General features: G+C 53.0%; 4 protein-coding genes across 4 annotated transcripts; 3 read left to right on the top strand and 1 right to left on the bottom strand.

Moving 5' to 3' along the window:
• Positions 1 to 1,015: 1,015 nt before the first annotated feature.
• On the top strand, positions 1,016 to 2,710 carry PV09_03923 (uncharacterized protein). Its single transcript, XM_016357190.1, has 2 exons — positions 1,016 to 1,765; positions 1,839 to 2,710. Exons 1-2 carry the CDS (start codon positions 1,409 to 1,411, stop codon positions 2,271 to 2,273), a joined length of 792 nt encoding a protein of 263 aa, XP_016215279.1. The 5' UTR covers positions 1,016 to 1,408; the 3' UTR covers positions 2,274 to 2,710.
• Positions 2,276 to 3,960, bottom strand: PV09_03922 (uncharacterized protein). Its single transcript, XM_016357189.1, has 2 exons — positions 2,715 to 3,960; positions 2,276 to 2,621 (listed from the first exon to the last, which is right to left on the bottom strand). The coding sequence occupies exons 1-2, from the start codon at positions 3,786 to 3,788 to the stop codon at positions 2,523 to 2,525; spliced, it is 1,173 nt and encodes a 390-aa protein (XP_016215278.1). The 5' UTR covers positions 3,789 to 3,960; the 3' UTR covers positions 2,276 to 2,522.
• A 209-nt stretch (positions 3,961 to 4,169) lies between these two features.
• On the top strand, positions 4,170 to 5,602 carry PV09_03921 (uncharacterized protein). Its single transcript, XM_016357188.1, has 3 exons — positions 4,170 to 4,580; positions 4,642 to 4,805; positions 4,878 to 5,602. The coding sequence occupies exons 1-3, from the start codon at positions 4,546 to 4,548 to the stop codon at positions 5,153 to 5,155; spliced, it is 477 nt and encodes a 158-aa protein (XP_016215277.1). The 5' UTR covers positions 4,170 to 4,545; the 3' UTR covers positions 5,156 to 5,602.
• Positions 5,603 to 12,523: 6,921 nt separating this feature from the next.
• Positions 12,524 to 18,311, top strand: PV09_03920 (uncharacterized protein). The gene is made up of 3 exons (XM_016357187.1): positions 12,524 to 13,193; positions 13,269 to 14,174; positions 14,250 to 18,311. Exons 2-3 carry the CDS (start codon positions 13,542 to 13,544, stop codon positions 17,496 to 17,498), a joined length of 3,882 nt encoding a protein of 1,293 aa, XP_016215276.1. The 5' UTR covers positions 12,524 to 13,193; positions 13,269 to 13,541; the 3' UTR covers positions 17,499 to 18,311.
• Positions 18,312 to 18,570: the final 259 nt, after the last annotated feature.

The following is an 18,570-nucleotide window of genomic DNA, read 5'->3' as shown; positions in this document are numbered from 1 at the left end:
AAATAAGCCCTGCCGCATGTGTCGTCTCACTCCCTCTCCACTGGCTTGCGCTGCTTTGGTTTCCATCTGCGCCTGTTGGCTACGGTACTGCCCACGGTCATTTTTCTGCCTCTGGCTATTGCCATGGACGAAATCCATGGGTGTCTACGTCCGGTTTCCGTGTATGACATCGGAGACGCTCAAGCCCAGGATCGGACATCTTTCACCTGTGCGGGTTCGGACACACCGAAATCCAACACCGTGCTGCATACACCCCCAGAACTATGGCATTCACTCCTCTGCCATGTGCTCCGTATTTCTTCGCAGCTACGTTTTGAGTTCCTTCGCCACTTCTTCTCCTGCCAAGCTGTCCTCTGTTAGCTCGTAAGTGGGCACCAGTTTGCCTAGTGGCCGTCTGCATACTAGCGCACCTCGCCCAAATGGGGAGTCCATCTTTGCTCAAAGAAATCACGCGACAAAGCATGCAAGTTAAGGAGCGTCCCACGAAAGGCTAACGCCTCGGTTCGCACGTAGGTACACATCATCACGAGGGAAAAAAAATCGAGCTGGCGAAGCTGTCTAGACAGTCTCGAGGCAGACGTCAACAGGCTGGCATTCAAGTCTAAGATATGATCTAAAACCAGCCTTGCGACCAGGTGCTTGCATTTACGATATTTCCGAGCCTTTCACACGTAGCGGTGAGATCAAGGGGAGGGGCGGGCTTACACTTTGAGCTACGTCTTCGGCCATGACATATCCACATTGCTACAGACACACCTTGAGCTGTCAGAGCCAAGGCCAATTGCAAAAACTCTGCTTGTCGTGTGTGCATAAGCCGTTGGCATTCAACGGTGCAGACCAAACACCATATCCTTCCCAGGCTTCAAAATCGTGCTTCCGGTCAGATAAATATGAAGCGTCTGCCTCCAATGGTGCACGTCCACAGTTGCCTAGATCTTTCTGATGTTCCTCCTAGTCATCGTCGATGCGATGCTAGAAGTAGTGCTCCTCACCCTTTGTTGTGTACAAGCCTTCTCTTGTCACCAATCGAAATTCTCATCACGCACATCGCTTGGAGCTCTGCATAGAAGAAGAATTACTCGGACGTGCTCAAAGTCTTTTCTTTTCGGTCTTTTTTCTTTTCGGGCCAGAGTTCTCATCAAGCATTCCACAGCCAGGCCAAACCAAATTGTCTCAGCCTGGTCACGTGGCCCCTCAGTGTTGAGAGCCCCAAAAACGATGACGATGACGGAACCAATCAGCATGCGCGCCCCCACCCTTCGCGCCCCAAGCGCGTCTCTCCTTCGAACGCATCGTGTCGTCGCGAACTCTTGAAAGACTCTCAACACAAGCCTTTTGCACATTGTCCGCAGCCGCCCCGTCGTTCTGAATCGTCTTGAACCAGTTTTCCCGCATTCCGAGACCAACCATGCTAGCAACTGCGTGGCCTTCGTTCGGCAACACCACCGCGAGAACGTCGCCGTCTGCGCACCAGTACCTTCCCTCCCGTCCGTCGCCGCTGTCTCCACGGAACGCGAATGCGTGTCCTCGGCCTCAATTCTGGGGTGTACGCATGACTGCCATGAGCTCGGACACGCGGTCAAACACGTCGGCATCGTCGTCGGAGAACGAGACGCCCTTCTCGAAGCGAGACGTCAAGCCCAACCCGCTGCTCAAAAAGGCAAGGCAGACCCCCGACGAAGCACGGGAAAGGCGGCGCGACATGTTCATGAAGAAGGTCGAGCGGGGCCGGGAGGAGAAGCAATGGAAGGGACGGAGCGACCAGGTGCGTGTCGCTTGTTTTTTTGTCCTCACCAGCGTCTTGTCCCTGCGATCTCACGGAGCTAACGTGTTCGCAGATTCTGAGATCCGATTACATAGCACGTCGTCGACGCTGGGAAGAAGAGCGCAATCGCGAGGCTCTTCGTTTCTTCCCCGACTACGAGGACGAGGAACTGCCATCAGCAAGCAGCGTGCAGCAGGCTGACGCTGTGCCGTGGCCTGGAACGCCTCGCCTCGTAGCCCAGCCCGACGACGAGCAGCAGGTCGATGCGATTGCGCAAATGGAAGAAGAGGAGCTGCGAGCACTTCTTGAGATGCAAGAGCAACACGACGCCGACGCTCAAGTCCATGAATACGACATCCCGAGCTCGCCAACGCGGTACGGAAGTGACGAGGAGGACTATGACGAGATCTTCATGGAGCTGGTGAGCTCCCAGCACGACAACGAGGCTCGGGTATCTGCACAGGCTCAAAGACAGCACGAAGACGCGGAAATGATGGACATGCTATGACATGGATGGAACTGAATGGGATTGCTGTTCAAAATTCCTACTCTTAGACAGGGCCTTTCTTGCCCTGGCGGGGTTTCCGAAACTCCCCTCTTTTTATGCAACGCAGATGTAGACGGGCAGAGATGGGGGTATAATCATCCACATGTCCTGGCTTTGCTCAGCATCTTCAGGATACACATCATCATTGGATGCGTTGCTATCGCGGATTAAATAGCAGTCTACCATAACTTTCTTTTTCCTTCCTTGAGTCTATTGCTGGGGGCAGCCGGATTCAAGATCACCAAGTGCCTCCTGCGCCGAATTCATGTCGCCTACCAGATCGGGCGGAGGGGAACCAGCAGCTTGCATCTGTACATAGCACAATTAGTCTCGTCCTCTTTCCGCAGCATCCTCGTGCCCAGGCTTGGAACAAATTGAGCAAAGGAGGCGAAGTAAACCTACCTGCTGCATCCTCTCCACAATGTACTCTCTGTACTGTGCATTTCCATCGCTGTACCCGCTCTCCTCGAACTTGGCCACAATCTCGCCGACGAGCCTCTGCTGTTCGACGTAGCGGTCCCAATCCTCCTTTTTGGTCTTGTCCTTGTTCTCCTTCATCCATCCGGGGAATTTGTCGTGCAATTCCTTCATCGGCTCGTACAGGATTTCCTTGTTGGTCAACTGCTCCATCATGCCCATCAGCATCTGACTGAAGTCCTCGTCGGAGCCCATGCCTGCCCCGCCCTCACGTTCGAGTTCTCTCAACATGGCGGCTAGGAAGTCTTCCTCCGGGTTTGCCGCCGATCGGGACGCTGCATCTGCAGCCGCGGCCGAGGAGGCGGACATGCGCTCCATGGTTGCGCGGATCATGTCCTCGAACGAAGGCTGCGAATGTGCCGTGCCCTTGGACGCCGACGCAGAGGAAGCTCCGGCGTCTCTCGACGCAGTCTCCGGCGCACTCGTAGCCGATGCGGAGGTCGCACCAGCGTTCTTCGCAACCTCCGGTGGCACGCCCATCTCGCCAGCGGCAGCGCCCATGCCCTCGCCCAGCTCCTTGACCAGGTCTTCGAACTGCTTCGCCATCTCCGGGTTGCTGCCAAACTCCCCCAGAAGCTCTGCCATGCCCGCCTGCAGCGACTTGGCGAACTCCTCGTCGTCGGCGAACAGACCCCCGGGTCCCGCTCCTCCCACACCCGGGAACGGACCAGCCATGGGCGCAGATGCAGAAGACGCGGACGCAGGCGCTGGCCGGCCCGGACCTGAAGATGTGGGAGCGTTGGCCTTGTTCAGGTTCGTAGCGGCAAACTCGTCCAACACGTCATCGAGGTCGTCGAGATCATCTTCGTCCGGGTCCGGAGCGTCCTCCACCGCGCTCGCAGGTGCAGGAGACGTGTCTGGAACTGCAGGCTTCGGCGGTGCGGCCGCTGCTGCTGAAGGCGTCATGGCCGCCGCTGGCTCTGGCTCGGCTGCTTTGGCTTCCGCAGAAGGCGGGGATTCCTGAGGTGGACCCGCCTCTTTGGGCTGCTCGGTGGCCATCGTGTGCGGAGCGAGAAAGGGCGTGTTGTGATCAAATGCAATCCTTTCGAGCCCGCACGTCGAACAAAAGCACAATTCAGGGTTGAGACGGGCAAGAATTGTGCATGAAGATCCAGCAGAGAGGCGCACACTGAGATCGTTACCGCAGTGCCGAGGGTCAAGCGCACATGCGAGCAGGGGCGGCAGCCGCTAAGTTAACCTCACCACGGGCGCGGCTGCCAAAACACAGGGCCCTGGGTGCGCTTGTGCGTGTGGGCGCGCGAGCGTGGGCGGGCAGGTGCGCCCAAAGGGCTCTGACGGCCTTGTGGCCTGGGGAGTCGGAGGCCTCCCAGTGGGCAGCAGCCCGCAGATGCACAGATCTTTCCTTTGCCCAGCCGGAATCGTGAGGCCAAAGGTGAGCAGACCATCTTCAACTATCGCAAACCCTGCAAACTGCACATTCAAGCGCCGTGGCTTTGTTCACCTGACCTTTTGGACCTGCTCACAACGTGCAGAAGCAGTTTAGCCGGAGGATCGGACACTTGCAGGCGTGCTTCGCTTTTGGAAACAAACGCACCTTTGGAGATTCCGCCTTTTGCGCCCGTGTCGCTCACGTTACTCGTCGCCGGTCTCGCCTTTCCGTCACTTGTCCTTCAGATCCAACACCTCCTGCTCCGAGCATCCAGTCGCATAGACAGGCGTGTTTTGTGTCCCCTCGCCCGACAAGCTCTTCTTTCGTCCTGTCGCCCGGCTCACCACTCCAACTGCTGTTGCAGACATGTCGTTAGCCACGAATCGGTTACAGGAAGAGCGGTACGTAGTCCAAAGCGCAACCCGTCGTCAAAATGCGTGGGCTAACTCAAAAGCATCGCAGCAAGAACTGGCGTCGCGATCACCCTTTCGGCTTTGTCGCAAAACCCGTGCGAAACCCAGAGAAAGGCACACTCGACCTACGGACGTGGGAATGCGCCATTCCAGGCAAGGAGAAGACGATATGGGAGGGCGGCCAATTCAAGCTGCAGATAACATTTCCTGACGGTCAGTTCCAACCCCTCCTGCCGAGACACCAAGAAGGAATCAACGGCTGCTGACGAGATGCCTGAGCTGAAGAGTACCCCACCAAGCCGCCCAAGTGCAAGTTCGTGCCGCCTCTCTTCCATCCGAACGTATATCCATCCGGCACCGTGTGCTTGAGCATTCTAAATGAGGACGAGGGCTGGAGGCCTGCAATCACAATCAAGGAGATTCTTCTGGGCATTCAAAGTCTTCTGAATGAACCCAACCCGGAGTCACCAGCCCAGGCCGACGCATATAACCTGTTTAAGAAGGACAAAGTGGCATACGAGCGCAAAATCAAGCAGGTCGTTCGGGAGAACCCCCAGCCTTGATCGGATCAATTAGGACTGTAGGCTCTTGAGACAGATAAGCCCGATATCAACGGAAGACATATTCATGTGGGATGGAGTAAATGGTTTGCTTTCTTCTATCTTTTGTGGAACAAGCGGAGACATGGTCATGATATTCATTCTGTCTTTATTTTTTTTTATTGTCGAAAGAGATTCACACGGAAGTAAACGGCGCGGGGCAGACACTTTGCAGCTGGTTCTTTTGAGAGAACCCATTGATGTCCAATACAGAGCAAATGCTATTTCTCATCCACAACTATCTCTTCGCAGATATATTGAGATGATTCTCAGATATGGATTATGCTTGGAAGCATCGTGGATCACAAGCATAATGATGTCTGATGTAGGAAGAAGTACTATTAAATAAATGTGTTATGTCTCACAGCGCAAAATCAACCCGTGCGCGCTAGGCTGCGCTTGCAATATCATATATCGAATTAGCTTTCAAGGCGCCATCAGCGTAGTTCTCTTGGGTTTAAAGGAGGCAACAAAAGCACGTGGTTTGGAGGATATCCGTGCTTTATGGAGTATGACAATATCTCTGAAACGTCTTTTGGGGGTTACATCATTTGCAACAGATTTTGGCCAGCCGACCATCTAGCGAGCGAATTTCACGTCGCAAACACAGGCTACGAAAGAAGGGGAAAAAAAATAAGCATAAGATTCACGGCCATCCGCCTGATTCCCGTCGTTTGCGTACTGACATTGTTCCAGTCAAGGCTGAGCAGAAGGCTAGTTCTATTGCGCGAGAAAAGGCGCTAGACTTTAACTAGAAGAATGGGGTTCTCCATGACATCTTACAATCTTCATTTGTTCTCGACTACGCGAACACACCTCGCAGTTGAAAGCGTGAGCCTTTTTTACTTCCAGCACATGCATTCTAGAGTTGGAAAGCTTTGCATGGACTTGGAGTCAGTGCGAATGATGCACGGTTTCTTCCGCGTTGTAGGGGGCCTCGTCTTTTCGTGAGCGTGCTGGCACCAAGTCTCCAAGTGAACCACGGGAGCTTGACCGTGATGAATAAACAAGAACAGGTCGTATCGTAAGCCGAGAGAAAAAAAAAAGAATATCACAGGGTGAAAAGAACCACAGCATCACACGTACGATGCTCAGACCCGAAGTGAGCAGCGTACACGGAACTCACGGGGCTGGATGTTGTCCTTCTGTCCTGAGGATGAACGGAGACGTCGTGCAAGGTCCCATACAAAGCGATTAGACATGAGCATGCATGTTGATGAGGGGGGTTAGACATCGCGCTTTAAGAGGTCCTTCCAAACCTCAGCACGGATTTCGAGCCCAGCCCGCGCACATGGACGAAACATTCTAAGCGAACGCAGAAACCATTCTTGTTGACTTGTCTTGAAGCACCGCTCCGCTCGTTCGTCACGTAGAGTCTGGATTCCTGTGTTGGACCGGAAAGGGAAACCTGCGCCGGACAGGAAGAAAAAAAAAACCTCCCATGATCCTAGCACAGATGGACGATCCTACAAGTACAGCCTGATTGCACGAGGCATTGAGGAAGGTATTTCCCTGCCCAGAGGCTGGTCGCGTGGTTCTGAGCGTACGCCGAGCATGTCGAGATCGTCGCTAAAACTTTTTGGTTTACACTTCGGTTTACCGAGACACGAAGACGAGACGCTTCAAACTGTTCCTCGTATAACCGCGCCGCTTGCTAGATGCGGGCGAACTTCAGTACCTCATTATGAAGGCCTGTCACAGACTGTCGGAACATGTGTGGCTCATTGCAATGCCTACGGCCGAAAAATGTCGTTGACTGCGGTAGTCACGATCCGTCACGGAGGCCCTGCCCGTCGTCCGGCTCTTGTGGTGGAAGTGGTGACATGAGAAGGCAAGGATGAAAGAAGGACCATGCTAAAAGCGGGGATTTTCTTCCACGATGCTGTGAAAGCTGGCGGCAGAGGAGTTCGAAGTCCGTGTGTGGGCGAATGCGAGGACTTTTGTATGATCCTCGCCGCGGGAGGTGCTATAGCCATAACTCGATCTGTTTCATACGATTAATGATCCCGGTAGCACGTCAGTCACAACCCGGGGCATTGAAGGCTTGGAACGAACAATGTTCTGCAGACCGATGTAGTCACGGAAGCAACAGCTAGCTAGGATGTCTTGAGAACATCGCTCTCGTTTCTCGCCTCAAGAGGTTCAAAACGTAAGTGCACAACCAGAAGGCGGGAATAAATTCATCACCTGTTTATTCGGTACGTTCACCTGGCTATGCATGGCTAGAATACCTCTCGGCAACATCAGAAAACGTAGCGTTGCGTAACGGCCTAATCAGTACTGGCCTCGTCTCTTTTGAGACCGTCATGTTCAGAGAAAGACCTTGAACTTGCTCTAGGTGACGTCGTGGTTGCTTCGGAAATGCCGACAAAGAATCACTGAGCCAGCGTCGCAACCGGGTCAAGCCACGGAAAGTGGTTAGATGATCGCGTCAATTCCATTTTCCTGTTTATAACATGCCGTCGGAGGGCATTAGTCGCAAACAGAAAAAAGTAACCGCAAAGTGCTGCTTAGCAAGGTACTTTAGTTGTGCAGCTGGCCCGATGCCGCAAGCCAGGATTTTTCAGGTAGTCATTGTGTTCGACTGGCATGAACAGGTCCAGGATAAACTTGCATGATCCAGCGATCTTGGGTTCAGCAACGGTGCAGCATGTTCGGACCAGTCATCCTATCTTGACTACAGAGGCGTAGAGCTCAATGGTTTTGCATCAAGATGTCCCTGGATTGGCGAGAGTGTGGTTTCACTTTGTGCTTGAACCATTGCGATTGTGCGCTCAAGGGCTACAATATGTTCTAGATTATGTAGCCAGCGAATGACGGGTGCAGCGTAAACTGTGGTCAGAACGGCGCTTGCTGGGGGACGAAAAGAACAATTCTTTTACGAAAATGCTGACCTCTCCAGTGTTGAGACGACATAAAGATGGCCTAATTCGAGCACGTTGTGTCCGTTCCGTTCGCCTCAAGCACGGGTTAGGCGCATTTGAGCATAGGCGTTAAGGACTGCTCTGACCTTTTGGCCGTTGACGGGTACCGTTTTGCGACCTTTGATGTCCGAAACCAAACCTCGCAATGTTCAGGAGAGGAGAAAACGATGACTCTGAACCTTTGAATGTGCAGAAAACAAGTCTGGTTCCACGGCTTTCAGTCCGTATCCAGAGCCAATGAACATATCATTTGACCAAATTTCGAGGCCGGACGTGATCGACAACTCCGACTCTTGCTTTCGGATACGTCAATTCGTCTTTCAGAGCGTACAATAAATGGATTTTCTCGAGGCTGTTCCTCCAGAGATCAGTTCGTGCAGCACATCCTGGACCACGTCGTCACATCTCCCCCTTGTTCCGCACCGTGGCATCGCTTTAGCCGAAGAGGAACAGTCCAGAGGCCAAGAGCTGCCATCTGATAAATCTGCTGGAAGGTGCATTAGAGACATCACGGTAGCACCACCTGAATGCTGAGAAGGCTAGACCGGACCGTTGCGGCGATCAGTGCTTCGCCAGGTCATTATTGCTATCCCGTTGCTCGTCCCGCCGCCCCGGAAGTTTGGATTTGTAGGCGATAGGAAGGAAAATTTAGGTGCCCGTTGGAACGGCACGGCAGAGGTCACCCCTGGGCTTTGCACTGTTCGGCCTGCAGAAACCCCTGGAACAATTGAAACAGACTGATCGAATACGAGATGCTATGGACGAAAAGCCTCCACTGTTGGAGTGGCTCTGAGAAAACACGCAAGCGGGTCGAAGTCGACAGCGTAGAGTAGCTTACGTCTTTACGTGGCGTGTGAATTCGCTTGAGCAGGTTCGATACATGCGAAAGGATGAAAAGAGTGGCGGAATTATTACGCTGCTTCGCATGGCGCACAGCAGACATGGCGACGGCTATTTTTGACTTGTCAAACGTTTGCTCACGCTGCATAATCAAGTGCCATGCTGATGCCACGGTCCTGGTGTCGAAACGAAATGCTGTAGAATAAGGATCCCAACATGCTTGTTGAACCAGCAGAAGCGAGGAAGGGCACGGCACACAAGAACAACAGAGCAGCCGCTCCAAGCTTCAGCGACAGCAAGCAAACGGCTCTGGGGTGCAGATGGTCCTTGCAAAGGAGCGCAGACAATTCACCACGGCAGTCAAGGAACGGCTGGCCTTTGCTTTTCGATCGGCTACCGCGCAGGGCCGCAGTCGAATAACGGCAAGTCACCTGCTCATCACCATCAATCTCGTATCGATAGTTGTGATTCTATGACACCATCTTCATCGACAGATTCCTTATCACCATTACAGGTCGCTGCGCATGCCGATCTGTGACTGTTCCGCATGGCATCATCGCGGTAGGCCAGATGTCCACGTTGGCTGCAGGAGTCAGGGACGGACCTCGACTGGCAGATCGACAGTAAGGTTTCTCTGTGAGAGGGGCTCCGTGACCGGCAGGGACACGACCGTCTGTCTCTAGTACAGAGGGGCTATGCTCGAAAGCGTTGGGAGTCTGCTTCGAGCCACTGCTGTCTGGTGTTTTCGATAGCTTCGGTGCTACTCTTTGGTCGCGCGTTGGAGCATGGGCTGCTGGTCCGCGAAGGAAAAAGCATCAAGGCCCAGCGATCCGCAGGAGTCGTTGCGGTTTGAATCTAGCTAGACCTTGGCGCTCGAATGGACGCCGGCCTTTTTGACCCGAACAGTTAATTCTTTTTTTCCATCCTGCCACAAACCCCCTCAGCTTCCCCGACGCCCGTTCGATCCTCGGTCCACTTGAGGCTTGCCTTAGGGTGAATCTTGAGGCACGAGAGCTCGGGTCCGATCATTTGGTCGTTCAGTAGCGGGTTATGGAGGACGCAGCGTGCCGCGCATGACATGATCATCAACAAACAACAACAACAACAGCAACATCGGCCCGCGATGGAAACGCGAAAGTTTAGTATGGAAGGCCCGCACCAGCAAGGTTCGGCGACGAACACAACGCGACGCGGGTGGTGACTCAGAGGATTGGTGCAACAGACGTGTAGTCTCACCACCAGACAGCTCGCAGCGCCTCTCACCCACCGCCCGGGTTCTGCAGCGCTGTGAGGACTTCCTCTGTGCTGCGGGACGATGTTTGTGCACCACTGGGCAGCCGAGAGTTGCGCCATCATCTTCTGAGATACGTGACGGAAACGTCTTGTCGGGATTTCTAGGGAATTGAGCGTGACTTTTGGACGGGCCCTCCGGCTTCCAAGTTCTAGGACGGGCTTGAGCTGAGTGCACTGGAGGAATAGACTTTTGTTCTATCCCTTTCATCCTCTGTCACACGTCCGAGGGATCGGGAAGGATTCAACGTCAATGTACTCACGGCTGCGGACAGCGGTCTTCACACGTCCACATTTTGTCTGCCACGCTAAAGACACGTCTGCGGAAAATTTTTCTTTTTCATGGTGCTCCATTAATTATGGATTCACAGTCCGACGTCCGAAGGCACCTGCCGTCGTGCCACATTTGATGCTCCCTGCATAAAACATGTCCGTGCAATGTCAAGAAGGCGATCTCATGGCGGTGACACTACTACTGAAGAAGACGATTGTGCTGACAGCCTGCTGGGCCCCCACACCACGGGGGTGAAATTCTGAATCCTGAATCTGCTCAGATCACATCTGATATCAAGCCATCTTTCCCGTTTGGTAGGAGATCCTATTCTACGATTGGTGAACTCGGTGTGATTGCACCTGAAAGCCGCGCAAGCGTGAGAAACACCAGCGGGCCATACCGAGCAGTTACGGGATGTCGTCAACCACCTTGAGGGCGCGCATGTGCTGTGTGTGTGAAGAGGACGGCACGATTGGTGTTTAACTTACGAAGTTCACGTGTCAGCACGTCGTATCTATGGCCAAGTACTGGTCTCCTCGGAGCTACAATGTCCTCGTCTCTTTTAATATCAGCATGACAAAAAAACATTTCCAGCACGGATAGGGACAAGAGCAGCACGAGGAGAAAGGATCACAATGGGGCTGGAAAAACGGTTGACGTCCCAGCTCCGTGTATGACCTCACCAACGTTTGTCTCAGAAGGAAAAATTCGCCGAAGCGCTGAATGCAGTGGAGATGTTAGCCAGTTCTTATGACAGATGGTTTACCAAGATCTGCGAAGCTCTTCTGACCATCTTTGCCTTCTCCAGCTACGCTATACACCAGAGCCGGTGGGGGTTCGCACAGTGCCCTCGAGAGGTGAGCACGAGGCTAGACCAAGTTAAAAGCGGGCGGGCGGGTGAAGACTTAAGAGCAGGGGCAAGCTGCACGGTGCTTCCGGACTGTCGGGAAGTGGCACGCAAGCTGAGTCGCCAGTTGGGAGTCTTCACGCCATGGGAAACGACCAATCCGAATTTCGGACGGCCTTAGTAATTTCTTTTCAGCGCTTGCCCACTCCTCTCAGGCTCATTCGACGATGCTGTGTCGACCGAGAAGACGAGATGGAGATGAACGGCGTGATCAAGGAAAGACGACAATAGGTGCGATAGGGAAAGGATGATGAAGCACGGCACTTGCTCGCGTGCGTGTAGGATTGTAATTCATTCCCTTGGTGCACCAATTATGGGAGCCCAACCAAAGAGAGTACAGTATACCGCGCTGTCGCTTAGTCTTTGCCTTCCGCTGGGGCCGAGCTAGAGTGGGCTGCAGTTTCGAGTGCCTATCCGGGGGCCGACTGGTGTTCCTACAGGTTGACCCTATCCGGACTGTTGAGCTAAGCCAGGGCGTTCCACCAGGACGGCGCAGACATACAAGCCTTGAATATACTGTGTAGACAAGAGAGAAAAAAAAAAGCCTGAGCCTCGAGTGGAGCACAAGTCTCGCCGTAAATTCGCCGTGGATGCATCAGTCTTGCGCAGGAGCACGCGAGAGGAGAATGGTGCTGGATCAGCGACAATGGCGCTCAATCGACAGACGACGGCAAAAGTGATCGAGTGAGAGTGTCTGAACTGGAGCTTGCGACTGTTGATGCTGAGCCTCTCTCCGTCATTCGACGGCTTGGTAATGCCGGGGCAGAATCCCTGATGATGAACCTGAGTAATAGTAGTTCGTCCTCGCACTCCAGATGTGGGAATGTCCCGATCGCTTGCGGGCCTTCCTGCCCCTACCCTGGAACTCTCCTGGTGGGCGTGAAATTGGTGTCTGCGCGTGGCGTTCCTAGCCATGGCCTGTCTTCGACCACTACCGAAATCCCGGCAACGCTATCATGAAGAAGAGCTAGTGACTTTTGCCCGTGCATGTGCAGGGCCGATCTTCGACTGTTCCATTCCCATGGAGACGCTCTTCGGCCTGGCACCCTGTGCACCTAGTTATCCCTCTATTATTCTCCTATACAGCGCCTCCTGTGCTTTCATATCCTTTTCCAAGGTCGTTCAGCATTGCCCTTGCCTGTCTCCTCTGGAACCTGTGTCTCTGTTCTTCACCCTTTACAAACTTATTCCAAGGATACCCACGGATGCACAATTGACACCGTTCTTTTTTTCCCCAGACAGGCAAACCCTTGCCTGTGCCGCGCTCGCTCAATATCTATCCATTCGCTGATCTTCCCTTACCAGGACATCTCAGCAGACTTTCACGTTACCACGGGGCGCGTGAATAGACTTTTTGGTCATTTGATCATTACCGTTGATTTTGGACAGAGCACAGTCGATCGCAGACCTGTGTTTTGATTTGGGACGAAGAAGTAGAGGGAAAAAAGAGTGAGAGAGCGAGTAACCTCGAACCGATACATCCCGTTTCACATCTGAGTCGCAGTCTCTCACTCCGACGACCGTTTCCACCTTCGAACCAACCGGAACACTTGCTCAGCTGCACCTGCATTCTCATCTGCGCAGGCACTTATCCCAACATTGCTTGCATTGTAGGTGTCTTGCTTTTTGCTGCCCGCAACCAAAGAGGGTCCTGGAACCTTTTAATGCGCCTGGTGCCCACAAGTTGATCACAGGTGGACCTCTTTGGAAGATCTGATTTCCAGATCGAGACCGCAGATTCCACTCTGCTCCAGACCACTTGGTTGGGTATGTGCAGCCGTCGTTCTTGTCTCAACATGCAACAATTGGCAAGTAGGCGTGACTGGACTGACACCTTTTCAGAAACACAAATACGTACGTACAGGAAGGAGTGCCTCGAGCCATCTGTACGTGGTGCCAACTCGTAACAGGAGGCTTCTTGAACCTCTTTACCCACACGAAAACACAGTCTTATTTTGAGACTTAGTATCTAGGCTACAATTCTCGCTTTTTGGAATTAGGCCACCATTTCCATTGTCTGGCTTTTGCGATTCACCCAAGGACAGATCCAATGATTCCAGTCGCACGGTAGAGCCTGCAATTGACACCCGCGCCATTGTTGGTATAGCTTTCAGCATGCGCGGCTTTGCAGCGCCACTAGACTTGCGGAGGGACGCCTTGGGGCGCGTAGAAGAGGAAGAGCCAGAGCCGATGAGCGCGTATTCGGAGACGACAAACATCAGCTGGGGCGAATCTGTCTCAAGCGCGACGCTCGGAAGGACAACATCACGAGGGCGCCCCCGAAGAACCGGCCACGTTAGACAGTCATCGTCAAAAACTCAGCGTAGTGTTGAGACAAACCGGTCCAATCTGCAGATATCGCCACCTTTGACGCCGAAGCGAGAGATGGAATCCGCAACGACGTTCCACAACTATCTGCGTGCCTTCTACCATTTCCATCCTTCATCCACAGTGTCATCCTCGACAGACGAATCTTCGATAACAGTGCCCATCAATCAGGGGGACGTGATTTTAGTGCATTCAATTCACCCGAACGGTTGGGCGGACGGTACGCTACTGGTGTCGGGGGCCAGAGGATGGCTACCAACAAATTACTGTGAGGCCTACGATCCACAATTCCTTCGTAACCTGCTTAATGCATTGACGCACCTGTGGAACTTGGTACGAAACGGAGAGAATGATAACCTGGAGGCGTTTACACGTCAGGACTACGTGCGAGGGATGATCGCAGGCGTGCGGTATTTCTTGGTAAGTATGGGCTGTTCGCAACTCGTGCTCTATTACACCGGAAATATGACAGCTGGCTGACCTGTTCTCTCATAGGAGCAAACGGACTGTCTTTCGAGAGACTCTCCGTTGATTTTGAATCACGTCGGGCTGCGCCGTTTGCGCAAGGGACTTTTAGGGGACTTGTCATCACTTGTCAAGATCGCCAAGGAGCTGCAAGCAAACCTACAACCAGATGGGCTGACCACATCAGTATACGAGCTTCTTGACGAACTTGTGTTAAAAGCGTTCAAGGTCGTTATCCGAGCAGTCAGATTTCTGGACGTTTGGAGTCAGGATGTCGCACCAGAGCAGGCTTCGGACACGATCGACTTCGCGGACCCTAATAATAGATTGCCGACGCCACCAGTCGATACATCAGAACAGGGTGAGCGAAGCGACAATGTACAGCCACGAGAGCATGCCTTGTCCCACGAAGAGGTCACAGGGGCTTCGGTCCAAGATGCGGTGTCACCAGTGGATCAGACACCCAAAGAAGAGCTGATTGGGACAACGGATACATCACCACGTAGTCGTGCATACCCGCTGCAGGCACAAATTTCAGCATCCTCCCCGACATCATCCACCACCAATCTTGTCCCGCGACCACTGTCGCTTCATTCAAAAAGACTCTCCGTGTCACATCGAATGTCCTACGGGGGCAGCGGAGCGTCTACAAGGCACAACCTTGCTTCCGTCCGACTCAACGAGGCACACGACTCATTCCTTGGACTATTAGCTACTTTTATCGGGTCGCATCTGCAGTCACGTTCGTCGCAAGAATTAACTTCGACAACTCAGCAAGCTGTTGCAGCTTGCAGGCAGCTTCTTGCGATCGTAGAAGAAGTATGGGCGCGCGACGGTCAGCGATCAGCACAACTAGCCGATGCACGAGACATCATGTATACTCGACTTGCGGAGCTCGTCCAGGCGACCAGAGACATGTTCAGTCAGATCAACGGAGATGAACCACATGTCCTCGACACGGACCGCAATGCCCAACTGGTATCGACATCAACAAACTGTATTCGCGCCGCTGGAGAGTGTGTCACTAAGGCTCGAAATTGCATCGAACGGATTGGTGACTTTGAATTTGAATCTGTCGGTCTTGGATTGATGGATGATGTCTTCCAGACTCTCGAGCAATTTCAAGTTCACCACGTCGAGACCACTGAGGTCAGACATGTCCATGTGCCAAGTCAAGATGCCTCGCAAGGAGCGGAGATGGACGTTATTGCGATGTACGCGCAGAAGCCACTTCCAGAGCCACCACAGCCAACGCCGTCCGCGCCAGGAGTGGACTCCGAGTCGAAACCTCTTCCGGAACCCCCGCAATCTCCTACGCGAGAAGCACCTCTACCACCAGAACCACAATCACCTGTTTGTCAGCAGAATGAGCCTGTTCTCGCGGACAGCCCGCCTCCGCCATCGATACGCTCATTACGTGCTTCGTCACCTCGACTTTCACAGCTGCAGGTCCCATCGTCCCAGGTTCACGTCGACATCAGCCCCAACAGTGCAACATCATCGTTCAACAGCCAAGAAGCACCAGCGTCCAGATTTTACGGTCGTGCAACACGGGCAGATAGTGTGAATACTTCCGCAGCGGATACCAGTAGCTCATGGCGAAACAGCAGTCACATCGGCAATGGGAGTGAGGTATCGCTTGCCTCTACGCGAGCAACCACTCCAGATGGGTCTCCCGTCCAGCCTGCGGGCGAGTACCCTCAAATGACGGGTAGTTTTGGCAGCATGTCTGAGCTCCAGACCACGGTGAACGACGAGGCCGCTCTCGAAGAAGCCGTTCTCGAAAAAACATATGCGCATGAACTGGTTTACAACAAGGAGGGCCAGATCACTGGCGGTTCACTTCCGGCGTTGGTTGAAAAGCTCACGACACATGACACAACACCAGATGCAGTGTTCACCACGACATTTTACCTGACCTTTCGCCTCTTCACCACCCCATACGAATTTGCGCGGTGTCTTATCGACCGCTTCGAGTATATTGGCTCAAGCCCTGTCGCCGGTGTTCCAGTCAGACTGCGAGTGTACAACGTCTTCAAAGGATGGCTCGAAAGCCACTGGCAATGCGACACCGATGCAGAGGCACTCGGCCTCATCAATGACTTTGCACGTGGCCCTTTGGTTGCAGCTCTGCCGGCTGCTGGCAAGCGATTAGCTGAATTGGCAGCACGTGTTGCAGACATGCGCGATGGTACTCTTGTGCCACGCATGGTCTCCTCATTGGGCAAGACGAGCACGTCTGTGACAGTTCACTCCAACGAAGTAGCTCCTGCGCCATTGATCACCAAGAGTCAGCTGGCTTTGTTACGAAATCCAAAATCGCAATGCAGCATCACCGACTTCGACCCGTTGGAGATAGCACGCCAAATGACACTGATTGAGTCGAAGCTGTTTTGCTCCATCCGCCCAGAGGAACTTCTCGGTCTCGAGTGGACGAAGAAGCACGACTCTCGCGCGGTCAACGTTCGCGCGATGAGCACTCTCTCCACCGATCTCACGAATCTTGTCGCAGATACCATTCTTCAGCATGAGGAGCCTAAAAAGCGTGCCCTCATAATCAAGCAGTGGGTCAAGATCTGCGTCAAGTGTCTCGAGCTTGCAAACTACGACACTTTGATGGCAATTGTCTGCTCACTCAACAGCTCCATGGTCCTTCGCCTAAAGAAGACTTGGGACCTCGTCAGCGCGAAAACCAAGGCGCGCCTTGACGAGCTAAAGACCATTGTCGACGTCAGCAAGAACTATGCAGTGCTTCGTCAGCGTCTGCAAAACCACGTGGCTCCTTGCATCCCTTTCGTGGGCATCTACCTGACGGACCTAACGTTCGTCGACGTAGGCAACCAGACCACCCGCCAGCTACCTGGTGCCGACGGTCCCGACGGGCAGGGCAAGTCTGTGATTAACTTCGACAAGCATACCAAGACGGCCAAAATTATCGGACAGCTCCAAGGCTTCCAAGTGCCGTATAAGCTTCAACCTGTACCCGAAATGCAAGAGTGGATGGAATCGCAAATTCAGAGAGTGCGAAACTCTGAGCAGGCGAACGTGCAGACGTTCTACCGACGCTCGCTGTTGCTAGAGCCGAGGGAGACGAACCAGCAGTCGATTACAGTGCCTGCAATCCCTTCTGCCCCTGCATCAGCGATCAACACGGCACGCAATAGCCCCGTTGAGGGCAGCAGTCATGCTAGCAAAGAGAGCGTGAGCACACTTGCACCACAAGGCAAGTTTGACCTATGGGGATCGTTGCACTTGGGTAGCTCCAAGTCCTCCACCTGAGCACTATCCCTCGCCTGCTTACACGGACAAGTGACGCGCAGCTCATTTGACCGTTCTGGAACCAGCCCGCTACGCTAGACTATCAGCGAGCGCAATTCTCTTTTCACCCTCTGGTTTTTTTTTTCGATGTTTCAACTGTTACGGCCTCTTTTCACGGACTCGACGATGTGGCGTTTTTTATTCACATATTATGGGATACAGGAGTATCGGACCAAGTTTTCTTTGTGGGGATACACTTTATTTACGACATACGGGGAAATGTTGTTTTGGGCGGCATGAATTTTTTTTTATATATTTTCTCATCGGAGGGAGCTTTCTGGATGGACCTCGGGGTTTGTTCTCTCTCCTCACAACATTTTTTGATGTATTTCCCTTTTTCCTCACATGTGTTTCTGCTGAAAAGATACCTCCTGCAGTAATCTTTCTTTTCTCTGTACGTCTTGTGGGCATCATATGGGATTTTCTTGTTTTGGATAACACATGGATACACCTGGCTGTGAGGATCAAAAAAAGGTTCTCGGCGTTGTCACTCGCTTTTTGGGGTTGCACTTTTGCCTTCAGTCTGTAGAACCTGATAAGAAGGGGAACACCAAGGAAGGGCGTACGACCTAAAAATTTGAGAAGGCTTGTCTCTACAACTTATATTGTGTGCATTCCTTTCCTCTCGGATCGATGCGGCGGAAGAACGGGTTGAAAACCGCCGTTTCTATGTGCAAACTTGGCGAAAGAGTCGGGACGGGAGAGAATCAAAGAGACTCTAGAGCTTAGGATATCAATTACAAATGTCAAGTCGGGCTCACTTGACGTGCTGCTCTTTGACCATGACCGATTAAGACACCACGAGCCAATGGTGACCATCGCAATGTTCCATCGCTTACAGGATTGAGCACGTTGTACTCGTGCTACCATGCGAGTATTATCGATTGCGCCTCTGCAGATCGTTTACACCCCTGGTCCCTTTTCCTGGGCGAATAGAATTTAGAGAAAAAGAAATCCCCTTGATATACCAGGGTGATTGAGGAGGAGACCAGGAGGGGTGACGTTGTTTAATTTCATTCCACACACCAGTCCA

The sequence above is a fragment of the Verruconis gallopava genome, assembly GCF_000836295.1.
Source record: "Verruconis gallopava strain CBS 43764 unplaced genomic scaffold supercont1.10, whole genome shotgun sequence".
NCBI classification, from domain to species: Eukaryota; Fungi; Ascomycota; class Dothideomycetes; order Venturiales; family Sympoventuriaceae; genus Verruconis; species Verruconis gallopava.
The sequence above is the reverse complement of the archived record's forward strand: the minus strand, read 5'-3'. Positions and strand labels throughout refer to the sequence as shown.